At 38.3% G+C, this 16,268-nt stretch overlaps 1 protein-coding gene across 1 annotated transcript in view; it reads right to left on the reverse strand.

The window, feature by feature from the left end:
* The window catches only part of GSAP (gamma-secretase activating protein), an 89,536-nt gene that overhangs the window by 40,123 nt on the left and 33,145 nt on the right, over window positions 1–16,268 (reverse strand). The window contains exons 13-16 of the mRNA XM_018047267.1: window positions 8,750–8,827; window positions 7,272–7,349; window positions 2,549–2,641; window positions 2,211–2,428 (exon numbers count right to left, since the gene is read on the reverse strand). Coding sequence (XP_017902756.1) covers window positions 2,211–2,428; window positions 2,549–2,641; window positions 7,272–7,349; window positions 8,750–8,827 — 467 coding nt within the window. The remainder of the gene's footprint in view (window positions 1–2,210; window positions 2,429–2,548; window positions 2,642–7,271; window positions 7,350–8,749; window positions 8,828–16,268) is intronic.

Below are 16,268 nucleotides of genomic sequence, written 5' to 3' on the forward strand. Positions count from 1 at the left end.
CTGCAGACTTATCATATATGGCCTTTACTATGTTGAGGTAGTTTACTTCTATGTACTCCTCAAACTTTTTTGAAGAGTTTTAATCACAAATGGCTGATGAATTTTGTCAAAGGCTTTTTCTGCACCTATTTAGATGATCATATGGTTTTTATCTTTCAATTTGTTAATATGGTCTATCAAATTGATTTCTATATATTGAAGAATCCTTGCATCCCTGGAATAAACCCAACTTGATCATGGTGTATGAGTTTTTTGATGTGTTGCTGAATTCTGTTTGCTAAAATTTTGTTGAGAATTTTTGCATCTATGTTCATCAGTGATATTGACCTGTAGTTTTCTTTTTGTGTGTTGTCTGTCTGGTTTTGGTATCAGGGTGATGGTGGCCTTGTAGAATGAATTTGGAAGGGTCCCTCCCCCTGCAATTTTTTGAAAGAGTTTTAGAAGGATAGGCATTAGCTCTTCTCTAAATGTTTCATAGAATTCTCCTGTGAAGCCATCTGGTCCTGGGCTTTTGTTTTTTGGGAGATTTCTGATCACAGCTTCAATTTCAGTACTTGTAAGTGGGATTTCTATTTCTTCCTGGTTCAGCCTTGGAAGATTGAACTTTTCTAAGAATCTTCCAGGTTATCTGTTTAATTGCCATATAGTTGTTCATAATAGTCTCTTATAATCCTCTGTATTTCTGCATTGTCTGTTGTAACCACTCCTTTTTCATTTCTAATTTTGTTGATTTGATTCTTCCCTTTTTTTTTTCTTGATGAGTCTGGCTAAGGGTTTGTCAATTTTGTTTATCATCTCAAAAAACCAGCTGTTAGTTTTATTAATCTTTACTATTGCTTCTTTCATTTCTTTTTCATTTATGTCTGCTCGGATCTTTATGATTTCTCTCCTTCTACTAATTTTGGGGGGTTTTTTGTTCTTCTCTTTCCAGTTGTTTTAGGTGTAATGTTAGGCTATCTATTTGATTTTTTCTTGTTTCTTAAGGTAGGATTGTATTGCTATAAACTTCCCTTTTAGGACTGTTTTTGCTTCACCCCATAGGTTTTGAGTTGTGTTTTCATTGTCATTTGTTTCTGGACATTTTTTTTCCCCCTTTTGATTTCTTTAGTAACCTGTTGGTTATTTAGAAACGTGTTGTTTAATCTCCATGTGTTTGTGTTTCTTACAGTTTTTTTCTTGTAATTGATATCCAGTCTCATAGCATTGTGGTTGGAGAAGATGCTTGATAAGATTTCAATTTGCTTAAATTTACTGAGGTTTGATTTGCGATCCAAGATGTGGTCTAGCCTGGAGAATGTTCCATGTGCTATTGAGAGAAAGGTGTATTCTTCTGCATTTGGATGGAATGTCCTAAAGATATCAATGAGATCCATCTCATCTAATGTATCATTTAAGGCTTGTGTTTCCTTGTTAATTTTCTGTTTTGATGGTCTGTCCATTGGTGTGAGTGGGGTGTTAAAGTCTCCTACTATTATTGTGCTACTGTCAGTTTCTCCTTTCATGTCTGTTAGTGTTTGTCTTATGTATTGAGGTGCTCCTATGTTGGGTGCACAGATATTTACAATTGTTATGTCTTCCTTTTAGATTGATCCCCTGATCATTACGTAGTGTCCTTCCTTATCTCTTGTAATCTTCATTTTAAGGTCTATTTTGTCTGATATGAGGATTGCTACTCCAGCTTTCTTTTCTTTCCTGTTTGCATGAAATATATTTTTCCATCCTCTCACTTTCAGTCTGTATGTGTCTTTAGGTCTGAAGTGGGTTTCTTGTAGACAGCATATATATGGGTCTTGTTTTTGTATCCATTCAGTCAGTCTGTGTCTTTTGATTGGAGCATTTAATGACTTACATTTAAAGTAATCATTGATATATATGTTCCTATTGCCATTTTCTAATTGTTTGGGGTTGATTTTGTAGATATTTGAGAAACTCTTTATTTTCCTGAGCAATTCCTTGGAATGTTACTGATAGAGCTAATATTCACTCACAATATGGAAAAGAGAACAGTGAAAAGAACAGACACGCCTCCCAGTATGAGGTCTGCGTGCATAAAAACCTAGAGTACAAGGGAAGAACACCTTCAAGTCAGGACAAAAACGATAAACCTCAGTTGTCACCGAATAAACCTAGCTTCTGTTCATTTCAACCGCTAAACGTATACATCTGGGGTTGTCCGTTTGCAAATTCCTAAACTTAAGCTATATTCCCACCTTGGCTTCCAGTCGTCGCGGGTCTCGGCCACATGAGAGCACACAGTGAAGCAAGGCCATCCTCTCACAGTCCAGCCGGCTGTTCCACAGGAACTCCAATAAATATGACTGGTTGAGGAATGCCCTGTAGAGCTTTCCAGAACACGAATCCAGGACCAGAGACCCTGACAGTGACTGTAAAGGACTATGAGGTAGCATATCAATCACTTCACTGTTTTCTGGCCAAAAAAAAAAAAGTAGATCAGCAAATAAAAGAACCCCACTCCCCCAAATATAAATATTAACATTTAAATGAGCCCAAACAGACCACGTTCATGAGGGAAAAACTACAGGCATACCTGTCAGAAACAGACTGTGGCAGATCAGGTCTGGATGTTGAATGTTAAGGAGATGAAAGAAATGACCGGGTAAGTAAACGGCCACATAATAGTCTATGGAAGAGATATTTAAGTCAGCTCCAAGTGACAAGTGCTGTACAGTACAGATTAAAATCAACAACTTTACAGTATCCCTATTTTTCTTTGAACCTCTTAAAACACAGAAAATTTGACCAATGTAATAAAAAGCTGCCTGATGTCAGTACGTTTCATCTTACTAGCAAGATATCATTTATTTCTACCTATAGCTTTCTTCAGATATTTAGCTATGGTTATCTTAATTTATATCTGTAATTTTGTTTATGAACTGTGGCTTTATATGAATCTGAATTAACTCTGAGAACAAATCAGAATTAAAAAAATATCCAGCAACATGAATTATTCCTTAATATGACAGGCTGGAAATAGTTTATCATGGGAATTTCCTTCATAATTTCTGACATGTGAGGGAAGTTTTAAATTTAGTTTCTTATGTTTGCCCACTGCTCATTGTCACAATTATCATCAGCAGCAGCATTTTCTCTAAGGAACCTTTAAACTGATATTCATCAAAACAATCTCTGTAGGCATTCTGACACTTCATGATGTACTAATTTGTTTCCTTGCATAACAAGCTGCCTAGAATTCACACCTTCACAGTCCCTTCATGAGATATTTTTGTACAAAGAACAGAATTTTTGTATACAGATTGAGGCAAGGTATACAAAATAGGTTTCTGGAGAAGGGGGCAGGATAGAAGTAGTCCTATGATTTTTCTAGGATCTTAGAAAAACAGAAAAACTCATATAGTAGGAGTGAATTTCATGCAGATGAAACATTTAGATTATTAATATAAGCAAACCAGCTGGACTCGTTTTTTTCTCCCTAAGAAGTAAAGAAATACATGCTAATTATTTGCATAAAGGGCATTCTGTGGAAGGGAAAGGAAAGAGGATGTAGAACTCTAAACAACTGACTTATAACTGTCCTTTCAAGTCACTGTGGATTAAGTGATGTTACTACTTAGCATAAGTGGTTGCGACGTTACCATTATGGCAGCACTTAAGCAGAAAAACACAAATCATGGTACTGTAGGGGACAATGGAAAGACATCATGACCTAAATTAACTCCTCATCCTACCACTTACTTAACCAGTTAATACTATGTCCCTGGGAAAGGGGGCATTTGGAAATACATGAGGGTGTTCTAAGTTGTCACAATTATTGAGGCAGAGGGGAGATTTACACTGCCATTTGATGAGTGAGTGGGCTCCAAGAATGTCAAATCCCTCAGCGTGCACACAAAAGTTACTGTCTCACCAAAAGTGTCAGTAGTACCTGTGGTAGGCTGACAGCCCCAAAGACGTTCGTGTGGTAATCCCCAGAGCCTATGAGTATGTCACCTCAAGTGATAAAGGCGACCTTTAAGGTGTGATTAAGGATCTTGAGATAGGAGTAACCTGCATTACCCAGTTGGACCCAATGTAATCACAAATGGTTTATAAGGAAGAGGAAGGTCTGACTACAAAGAGAAGACCATAAGATGATGAAAGAGACTGGAGTGATGTGATCACAAGCCAAGAGATGCTGGCCTCTAGATGCTGGAGGAGGCAGAGTCAACTCTTCCCTGAAATCTCCAGAAGGAACCATTTCTGCCCCTACCTTGACGACCTAAGACTTGCTCATTTTAGAATTTTGAAGTCCAGAACCACAAGGCAATGTGTTGTTTATTTAAGGGCTAAAATTGTGGTGATTTCTTATTGTAGCAATAAACTAATATAAGATCTTCAGGGGATCTTCCCAACACAGGGGTTGAACCCAGGTCTCCCACATTGCAGGTGGATTCTTTACCAGCTGAGCCACAAGGGAAGCAGTGTCCCTGATAAGAGACACTAAAAGAAGTTTGAGCACACAACACAGACTTTCTGAGTTTCAGTTTCATTATCTGTAAAGCAGGGATTTTTTACCAACTGAGCTATCAACATTCAGAAAACTAAGATCATGGCATCCAGTCCCATTACTTCATGGCTAATAGATGAGGAAAAAGTGGAAACAGTGTCTGACTTTATTTTGGGGGGTTCCAAAATCACTGCAAATGGTGACTGCAGCCACGAAATTAAAAGACACTTGCTCCTTGGAAGAAAAGTTATAACCAACCTAGACAGCACATTAAAAAGCAGAGACATTACTTTGCCAACAAAGATCCATCTAGTCAAGGCTATGGTTTTTCCAGTAGTCATGTATGGATGTGAGAGTTGGATTATAAAGAAAGCTGAGCACCAAAGAATTGATGCTTTTGAACTGTGGTGTTGGAGAAGACTCTTGAGAGTCCCTTGGACTGCAAGGAGATCCAACCAGTCCATCCTAAAGGAAATCAGTCCTGAATATTCACTGGAAAGGCTGATGTTGAAGCTGAAACTCCAATACTTTAAGTGGCCACCTGATGCAAACAACTGACTCATTTGAAAACCTGATGCTGGGAAAGATTGAAGGCGGGAGGAGATGGGGACAACAGAGGATGAGATGGTTGGATGGCATCACTGACTCAATGGACCTGAGTTTGAGTTAACTCTGGGAGTTGGTGATGGACAGGGAGGCCTGGTGTGCTGCAGTCCATGGGGTTGCAGAGGTGGACATGACTGAGCGACTGAACTGAACTGAACTGAAAGTAAGGATAATATCACCAAGAAGAATTGCTGTAAAGATGAAGCGAACTTAAGCAAAACACTTAGAATATAGTATTAATTGAAAAAAGACAGTTTTTAAATGTATAAATATATCTCTCTTATATAGAGGTGGTTTGGGGTTCATGAAAAACTTCCCTCAAAACTCTATTCTTTAATGTTTAAAGCAATATAAGCCCCTTCTAACAGGGCGACACTTCAGGGAAATTACGTGCAATAAATTGCAAAAAGACCTCACTCAAAAAGCAATACTGTTGCCATAAAAGTCACCTCTAGAATAGTTTTAATCTTGGGTGCAAACTTGTGCCTATGTAACAAAATCTGTTTCAAGAAAGAAAGACAACTTATGTAAGATAGCCTATTTTTACAAAGCTCTACTATTTTTGCACTCTCCACACTCTAAAGATCATAGATTAAATCATGGCTGCCCTTATCAAGAGTCATTCCTAGGGGTTAAAAAAAAAAAAAAGGAATCATACATTTGACCTTGCAAAATGGGAAGTTTTTTTAATGGAAAGTTCCCCACATCACTCTAGAAATGGGATACTGATACAGCTTTGCTGATAAGAATCAAGTCTCAGACCCAGGAAATCTTCATTTATCTCTCTTACCACAGGATGTAGTAGAATCAGGCCTCTCAAAAACAATTTCCCACAGGTTCAGAGCTCATATTAAAAAGTGGCACATATTGGCCCACTTAGCATAGGATATCTCCCCTCATCAACAGTATCATTCAAAATAAAAATCTTTTTTTTGCAACAGTGTGGATGGACCTAGAGAGTATTATGTTTAATGAAATAAGTCAGATAGAGAACTAAGAAATAGTCTGTATCACTTATATGAAGAATCTAAAAAAATAAAACAATTATCTATAACAAAACAAAGCAGACTTACAGATACAGAGAACAGATTAGTGGTTACCACGAGGAGAGAGAATAAGGGCAAAATAAGGGTAGGAGATTAAGAGGTACAAAGTATGTACAAAATAAATAAGCTACAAAGATATATTTTACAGACAAGGAAACAGAGCCATTATTTTGTAATAACTTTAAGTGGAGTATAATCTATAAAAATAATGAATCACTGTTGTGCACCTGAAATTAATATAATATTGTGAGTTAATTACACTTCAATTTAGAAGACCAAAAACAAATTATAAACTTTCTTATCATTTTGGTTCTTTCTTTGCCCAGTTTCTTTACAAGCTTTTGCCATGATAGTAGGCAAACTGGGAAACAGGGATAAAGAAAATATTAAAGAACCCATCTGCTCCAAACCTGAAGTTTTTTCTTTTAAAAATACTGTGCCATGTCCCATATGCAGGCAAGCAATAGTTCTGTTTAGTCTTGTACTAACCAACCAGTTTGTGCCCACTTATCCCAACTGTCATAGAAAAGCAGGTTTTCACTGGGAGCCACAATAAATCCCTTCTTTACTGGCTTCATTATAGACTCACTTAATAAGTTTTTTTTTTTTCACTTAATGTATTTAAGTCTAATACTCAAGTTCCCTTTACCTATTTACTCAGTGAAAAACAACTCACTCAAGCTGATCTATCTATAAATGATTTATGGGACTCAGAAGCTTTTAGCAATTAGTAACAGGGAACAGATGATTGCTCAAGGGTTTTTGTCTCTAAAATCAAGGGACAACATGATGTATTATTTCTCATAGGCTTTTAAGAAACATCTCATTCACTGTCATCATTTTTAAACGAACAAATGATCTTTTAGGATAGCTACTAAAAACACAGGAACACTGACATCCTAGGTTCTAAGAAGGGAGATATCTAAGAAGGGATTCCCCCTGCACTGGGCCGCCTTTCAAAAAGCTCATTTTGGTGGTGGTGAGGGTGTATCCAGAGAAAACCTTCCCCTATCTGGCTTCCAAAAGGTCAGTCCTAGTCATCACAACCTGAGTCCCAAAGAGGCATGAGAAAATGGGGTGCAAAGAAAAAACAAGGGCTAACATGTACCAGAAGGAAAGGTCAGAGCAGAGAGACACATATGCTGCTCACTCACCAAGGTTGAGAAAAGTAATGCCCTTTGTCACACGTGAGTCAACACTCCCAAGAGTAGTAGTGAAGGTTTTGCTGTGCCCTGTGGAGAGAACACCAAGCCAGAGAAAGGATGTTAAGAAACAAAGAGCTGCAATTCCACCCAAGGCAGTGACTACACATCATACTCTCCACACTGAGTAACTGTGAAACTGACAAAGCAAGTGTCTTCAGAGTCCCAGAGCTCATGGTTCCCCCATCATTCTCCAGAAGCCAGCACTGAAGATGGATCACCCGAGTGCAGTCACAAGCCAGTAGCTTACACATAATCTTAGAGCTTAAAGGGTGGGCTGTGCTGGGATAGAAGGATCTGAGGAACTTTACTTAAGAATCCAAGGGATGGAGAAGACCAGGTGGCTCTTTGGCCCTCATGCCTCAAGGCTCACTGCCACACTCTTGCTGTCATTAAGGCCCATGAAGGCTTCTCTGAATCACCGAGAAAGCCCACTGTGAGTCAGAGAGGGTGTTTATCTAGTATACTCAGGGTAGTACTGGGCTTCACTTTCCATTCTTCTAACTCTTAATCATGGTTATTAGCTCTTAGTACAACTTTCAGAAAAGTTCTATTTACTGGCTTTAATTATTAACCATTTGAAAAAGGTATGAAAACATTCCACAAATATCAAACTTGTATTATTAAAGCATGCATATAGGTCTTCTGAATTTTCTTCTGTTTTCTTCATTATTAAGTTATTAAACATTTTTTACTTTGATCTCTAACTTCTGAATGTAACATTAGGCAGAATAAAATCTCGTGTGACCTGGCATAGTTTTTTCAGAAAATCCTAATTTTAAATAATTTTTAACTCTACCCACAGTATTATTATATAACTACTAATTTTAAGCATCTAGACAAGCAGAATAAATACTCTTTAGCATGGTTCAGGCTAAAACTATTAAAAGTCAATTTTAAAACTATTAAAGGGCACTCTGATGTCAACTACAGAACTAGAAAAGATTGGACACTTTACTCCTGTCCTCCAGGCTGACTATTGACATATCCATTTCTTGGGCCACAGATGTATGAAATGAAATACATGTATCTGAGGTCTAAGAGCTGTTAAAGTCTAAGATGGTAGAAGCTTTTTTAACTGAAACCTTATGTACCTTTGTAAGCTATATATATAGGGACCTTTCAATTAGTAATAATATAAAAATCAAAAACATACTATCAGCAAATACATCCTTTTGTATTGGTCTATAGGCCTGGTAAAAAGACACAGGTCAGGAAAAAATATATATTATACAATACTATTTTTAAAATAATATAAAAATAATTAACAACACTCATCATTCATTAATTTCTGTAGGAAATTTGTATTATATACACAGATTTATGATGTACTGATCAAATTTGTTATAAGGTAATAAAACTTTAAAATCTATATACTTTGCTATTTGGAAAAAATGATTATGTTAAAAAAAAGAATAAATGAAAAGTACCTTTATGAAAGTAAAACACTGAATATGTGATTTGTTCCCAAGAGTCAAAGTTCGGGCAGTAACATACACACAAACTTCCTAGAAGGAAGAAAGTATTTAGTAAAGCTTAGAATCACAGACAAAGTTTCCTAAGCTACTTATCCTTATTGCCATTCCTTTAGATGTTCTGCCTCAATTTACCTCACAGATTATTCCCAAATTCTAGAAATTAACTATTAACAAGTTGCTAAGAAATTTCAATTCAACAATTACTCAGCACACACTGTATGCAACGTATTGTGGTAGACTGTGGAAGGTTAGGAAAGTGAAGAGAGACGTCCATATACGGAATCACGGGAGTCCCGAGAAGTTTACAGAGCTTCATGAGATTCTCCTTATATACATAGCCTCCCCTGCACTCTTTTCCAGTTTGTTCTCCAGCCATTCCTAATAGCTAGGGACCCCAGTTAATCAAAAAAACGTCTCCTTTTTACAGAAAGTCTCCAGTCTTATTACTTATTTACAATGGAAGGCAAACTGAGGCAATGAGAGGAAGAGGTGTGTGAGCCTGTTCCCACCTATATTAGAGTCACTGAGGTCCATGGCCCAAGGTCAAAGGAGAGCTCCTGGGATAGACTGGTTTTTCCAGATGAGCCCTGACTGCCCTCACTTAGCCCACCACTTCAGAACAACCTCAGCCTGCCCACCCGCTTCAATGTGTAAAACTGTCCATCACATCCAGCAGCTGCTGCCACCTGTACATCTGGGTAAATTCATCAATGACTTACAAATGAGGGCCTTATGCTTAGATGGATACTTCTATTCTAATGCTAGCATTTATGTGATCACCTGAAATAGGAGATTTCTAGGGTGGAAAGGAACTTGACAAACCTGGTTCTAGTCCCAGAGTGAATATTAACTAGCTATGTGAACTCTATCATTATTCTACTTCAGTGAATCATTCCCTCTACCATACTCCACTAGAGTTCCTTTGTTAAAAACCATGGTAGGGAAAAAAGGTCCATTTTCCCGAAGAAGGCTATTCCAGGACATATTTAAGCACTCTGTTATAATATTTATCAGTTTTGACTCTTTTAATGATTTTTAAGATGGCAATATATTGTTAGAAATTCATTTTATTGCAATATTTTCAACATGAAATGACAAAAAAGAATAACTTTATCAGATTATAAAAGGTAATGATTCTGTTAGATTTTAAATTACCATTATGCTTAATGACCACACAATAATACCTTTATTTAAATCTACAGCAGACTCACTAAGAATAAAATAATGCTACACTAAAGCATAAACAAAAATAGTAATTAAAAGAGTTACCAAAGTCCCATGTACCACTTTGAATACTTTCATATAGTAAACATTCTATATGTTTACTATAGAATGTAAACCTACTGGTTTATCCTGTTCTTTTATATTCTATGATCACAAAGACAAAGATATTTTTAGCAGATAGAGTTAAAACTTCAGCCTCTCTTTGATAATAAAGAAATAAGAATTAAAATAGGGTACCACATTTTTCTTCCTTGGAAGAAAAGTTATGACCAACCTAGATAGCATATTGAAAAGCAGAGACATTACTTTGCCAACAAAGGTCCGTCTAGTCAAGGCTATGGTTTTTCCAGTAGTCATGTATAGATGTGAGAGTTGGACTGTGAAGAAAGCTGAGCACCGAAGAATTGAACCTTTTGAACTGTGGTGTTGGAGAAGACTCTTGAGAGTCCCTTGGACTGCAAGAAGATCCAACCAAATTTGGCCACCTCATGCGAAGAGTTGACTCATTGGAAAAGATTCTGATGCTGGGAGGGATTAGGGGCAGGAGGAAAAGGGGACGACAGAGGATGAGATGGCTGGATGGCATCACTGACTCGATGGACGTGAGTCTGAGTGAACTCCGGGAGTTGGTGATGGACAGGGAGGCCTGGTGTGCTGCGATTCATGGGGTTGCAAAGAGTCGGACACGACTGAGCAACTGAATTGAACTGAACCGCATTTTTCCTTTAAAATTAACAAAGTTTTAAAAATTATAATCAATTCTGCCAGTGGAGGAACAATCTCAAATAATAGTAATGAAAAGGTGAACTAGTACAATCTCTCTGAAACACAGTTTTGCAGAGAATTAAATATATTCACACCTGTTGACCCAGCAATTGTTCTTTTAGGAATCTGTCCTGAGGAATGAGCATGAATTGTAAACAATATAAGGAAGATTATAATCTCCATTCTAGGAAAAAATCTCTACACACCATTCTTTAGGGAATCGAGGTTATTGTTTTCCTTGTTTTAGAGAAAGTTAACATGAGATGTAGAATAAACTTACATTAAAACATACACTGAGAGCCATATTCAGATTTCATAGCAAGTATCTCCAAACAGGTTGTAGCTTAGTCACCCTTCTCAATCCCAAAAGGGGAAAAAAGACACAGCAAGGGGAAATGGACTGTGCACAGGCTCTGCAAAACTGTCCCGCTCCTAGAATTTTCTCTGATAGTGTCAATGTTCTAAATCTGGTTCTAAATCTGGTAATCATGAGCCACAGGTGACTACTGAGCATTTAAAAGACAGCTACTGTGACTGACAAACTCCTTTTAAATTTTATTTAATTTTAACAACTTAAATAGCCGCACATGGCTAGTGGCTACCATGCTGGACCACACAACTCTGGAGCACTGGTTCTCGCCTCTGAAAGCACATTAAAGCTTCCTGAGCTCACAGATACCTAGGCTCCATTTGAGACCACTAAATCAGAATCTCTGGGGCTGATACTCAGGCATCAGTATTTTTTAAATTTGCCTGAATCATATTAACTGAAATCTCTAAGCCTCAGTTTCCTCATCTGTAAATAAGGAAAACATAGCACCTCCTTCGTATGGTGAGTGTTAAATAAGATAATATGTATAAAGCTCTGGCAAAAAAGTTATATGTAGTCATAAAGGTTAGCTGCTATTATTATTATTCCAGAATAATTATGCTTATGAGTTGGGGGAAGTCAGAGTTTGGGAAAAAGAAAAAAAAGCATGCTCTTAATGGTGTATCCAGCAATGTTTAATGAATATTCATCAATGATGAAGATAATATCTCAAAGTTGGCTAGCCTGGGGGAAACCATTTGGACAATGAAAGCTATTATGCACAAAGTTTTCCAAGGGAAATTATCTCATTGTAAAAAGCTCTATAAAATGCTAAACAGAGGCCTAATTCTGGGAACTTGTGAAGGGCAACTCTTACAATTAAATGTGCAGGATGGAGAAGCTACACTTTTCACCCCTCACCACCTCCCAGTAGGTGGTGCACAAGAAAGAATTACAGCCACCATGGACTCAGAACACACAGAGCATTCTAAGTACCACTTCAGGGTTAACTCTCAACATAGGGAGTACAGTCTTTCCTTCAATGCTTAAGAAAGTCCCTGATTCGGGCTTCCTGGGTAGCTCAGCTAGTAAAGAATCCACCTGCAGTGCAGGAAATCCTGGTGCGATTCCTGGGTTGGGAAGACTCCTGGAGAAGGGATAGGCTACCCACTCCAGTATTCTTGGGCTTCCCTGGCATCTCATCTGGTAAAGAATCCATCCATAATGCAGGAGACCTGGGTTTGATCCCTGACAGCAATCAATGCAAAGAAATGGAGGAAAACAACAGAATGGGAAAGACTAGAGATCTCTTCAAGAAAATTAGAGATACCAAGGGAACATTTCATGCAAAGATGGGCTCGATAAAGGACAAAAATGGTATGGACCTAACAGAATAAGAAGATATAAAGAAGAGGTGGCAAGAATACACAGAAGAACTGTACAAAAAAGATCTTCACAACCAAGATAATCACGATGGTGTGATCACTCACACTCACCTAGAGCCAGATATCCTGGAATGTGAAGTCAAGTGGGCCTTAGGAAGCATCACCATGAACAAAGCTAGTGGAGGTGATGAAATTCCAGTTGAGCTATTTCAAATCCTGAAAGATGATGCTGTGAAAGTGCTGCACTCAATATGCCAGCAAATTCGGAAAACTCAGCAGTGGCCACAGGACTGGAAAAGGTCAGTTTTCATTTCAATCCCAAAGAAAGGCAATGCCAAAGAATGCTCAAACTATCGCACAGTTGCAGTCATCTCACACGCTAGTAAAGTAATGTTCAAAATTCTCCAAGCCAGGCTTCAGCAATGCGTGAACCGTGAACTCCCTGATGTTCAAGCTGGTTTTAGAAAAGGCAGAGGAGCCAGAGATCAAATTGCCAACATCTGCTGGATCATGGAAAAAGCAAGAGAATTCCAGAAAAACATCTATTTCTGCTTTCTTGACTATGCCAAAGCCTTTGACTGTGTGGATCACAACAAACTGGAAAATTCTGAAAGAGATGGGAATACCAGACCACCTGACCTGCCTCTTGAGAAATCTGTATGCAGGTCAGGAGCAACGGTTAGAACTGGACATGGAACAACAGACTGGTTCCAAGTAGGAAAAGGAGTATGTCAAGGATGTATATTGTCACCCTGCTTATTTAACTTCTATGCAGAGAACATCATGAGAAATGCCGGGCTGGATGAAGCACAAGCTGGAATCAAGATTGCTGGGAGAAATGTCAATAACCTCAGATATGCAGATGACACCACCCTTATGGCAGAAAGTAAAGAACTAAACAGCCTCTTGATGAAAGTGAAAGAGGAGAGTGAAAAAGTTGGCTTAAAGCTCAACATTCAGAAAACTAGGATCATGGCATCCGGTCCCATCACTTCATGGCAAATAGATGGGGAAACAGTGGAAACAGTGGCTGACTTTTGGCGGGGGGGCTCCAAAATCACTGCAGATGGTGATTGCAGCCATGAAATTAAAAGACGCTCCCTCATTGGAAGGAAAGTTATGACCAACCAAGATAGCATATTAAAAAGCAGAGACATTACTTTGTCAACAAAGGTCCGTCTAGTCAAGGGTATGGTTTTTCCAGTAGTCATGTATGGATGTGAGAGTTGGACTATATAGAAAGCTGAGCACAGAAGAATTGATGCTTTTGAACTATGGTGTTGGAGAAGACTCTTGAGAGTCCCTTGGACTGCAAGGAGATCCAACCAGTCCATCCTAAAGTGATCAGTCCTGGGTGTTCATTGGAAGGACAGATGCTGAAGCTGAAACTCCAATACTTTGGCCACCTGATGTGAAGAGCTGACTCATTTGAAAAGACCCTGATGCTGGGAAATATTGAAGGTGGGAGGAGAAGGGGATGACAGAGGATGAGATGGTTGTATGGCATCACCAACTCTATGGACATGGGTTTGGGTAGACTCTGGCAGTTGGTGATGGATAGGGAGGCCTGGCGTGCTGTGGTTCATGGGATCACAAAGAGTCTGACTCGACTGAGCAACTGAACTGACTGACCCACTCCAGTATTCTGGCCTGGAGAATTCCATGCAAGGTATAGTCCATGGGTTTGCAAAGAGTCAGACACAACTGAGCAACTCAGATAGGGTGTGCAATCTTTCCTTCAATGTTTTAGAAAGTCCCTGATTCATCCTCCTATTGTTAAAAATGTATCAGAAAAAACTATAGAAACTCATAATCCTAATATATCAGTGGTCTGACATTAACAGAGCACTTTTGCTCACCACTAACTCTTATGATCAGCCTCATCATCAAGATTTTAACCTTTAAATCTCTGAAAGGTAGCAAATTTCATTTCTTAGGGCAGGAAAATTCAGGGCAAAGATGCTTTCAAGAATGTAATAAGTGGTGGTGAAAGGACAAAGTAGCTCTCAATGACTAATATGGAACAACTAAAAAACAAATGTTATTACAGCATCAGCATGAATGTAATAGTTGAAATAAGTAGAGTTTGTAAAAGGTCCTGAGTCTATTGGCATTTCTTTCACGAACCATGTTTTCTGTTCTCCACACCAGTGGAAAACTAAGCTCCTTATTATAGAGGGAGCCATATAGGGATTAGACTATTTGCGCCTTTCTCCATTTGCTGAAGTAGGTATTTGCTTTAATCACAAAGTTTCAAAAGCTGCTTTTGAAAAGTAATTTGGGAAATACATGAATTGGCAACTTATGAGTTGAAAATAAAAAGAGCGCTTCTCTTGGTTTATTTCACCTTAAATCTGAAAGCACCCCATTTGAAACAGGCTTACTTTTTTTATTTCAAAGCTGACTGTGAAAAGCAAGGCTCCTAGACATCACTGAGAAAGGGAAACAGGCTCTTTCACATCTTTTGCCAAATTAACCTAACATTTCTTAAGATATGTCATAGATAGCCTATTTATAAATTACTAATATTTGTGAGAAATTCCTATGGGAATAAAATAAAATGGAATAAAATCTTCACAGAATAATAGCCTAAAATGATTGTTTATATTCAACAGATTTAAAGTAAGTAGCGGGGAAGAACCAACCCTGGGGACACCACATGAGCTCGGGATCCCATTACATCCCCCCTTCTAAGCGAATTCACTCTACTAGTTACTCCTCTCTGCTATATAGTGTCATCTTTTCTTTTCCACTAAATATCCTATAAGCGTTCAAACATACTACAGTCTCTACCGTCTCAAAACATAATACCCCCACAATGCCACTTCCCCATCCAGCTGCTGCCTCTCTTATGCAAGCACATGTTGCTATCATTTTTCAATTCTCACATGAGATTTCACCCAGCACAATCAAGCTTTTACCTCAATCACCCAGCACAAACTACACACAGTAACTTCCACGCAGCCATACCCAATGGGCTCCATTTCTAACCACCTACTAAAAGTCACTCTTTTTTATGAAACCCCCTTCGCTCTTGGCTGCTATAACATCTCACTTGGTTTCCCTCTTCTCTCCCCATACTCGTTCTTTTTTCTTCGGATGTTCCACATAACCTTTGTATATTTATGTCCAGATCTAATTCCTAAACCTCCTCCCTTTTTTTGACCCTTTACTTGTGTGAGATGAGTGCAACGGTACAATAGTTTGAGCATTCTTTGTCATTGTCTTTCTTTGGAATTAGAAAGAAAACTGACCTTTTCCAGTCCTGTGGCCACTGCTGAGTTGTCCAAATTTGCTGGCATATTGAGTGCCCCACTTTCACAGCATTATATTTTAGGATTTGAAAAGCTCAACTGGAATTCCATCACCTCCTCTAGCTTTGTTCGTAGTGATGCTTCCTAAGGCCCGCATGACTTCGCATTCCAGGATATCTGGTTCTAGGTGAGTGATCACACCATCATGATTATCAGAGTCATGAAGATCTTTCTTGCACAGTTCTTCTGTGTATTCTTGCCACCTCTTCTTAATATCTTTTGCTTCTGTTAGGTCCATGCCATTTCTGTCCTTTATTGTCCCCACCTTTGCATGAAATGTTCCCTTGGTATCTCTAATTTTCTTGAATAGATCTCTAGTCTTTCCCATTCTGTTGTTTCCCTCTATTTCTTTGCATTGATCACTGAGGAAGGCTTTCTTATCTCTCCTTGCTATTCTTTGGAAATCTGCATTGAAATGGGTATATCTTTCCTTTTCTCCTTTGCCTTTTGCTTCTCTTCTTTTCACAGCTATT

The sequence above is a fragment of the Capra hircus genome, chromosome 4 (assembly GCF_001704415.2).
Source record: "Capra hircus breed San Clemente chromosome 4, ASM170441v1, whole genome shotgun sequence".
Classification (NCBI taxonomy): Eukaryota; Metazoa; Chordata; class Mammalia; order Artiodactyla; family Bovidae; genus Capra; species Capra hircus.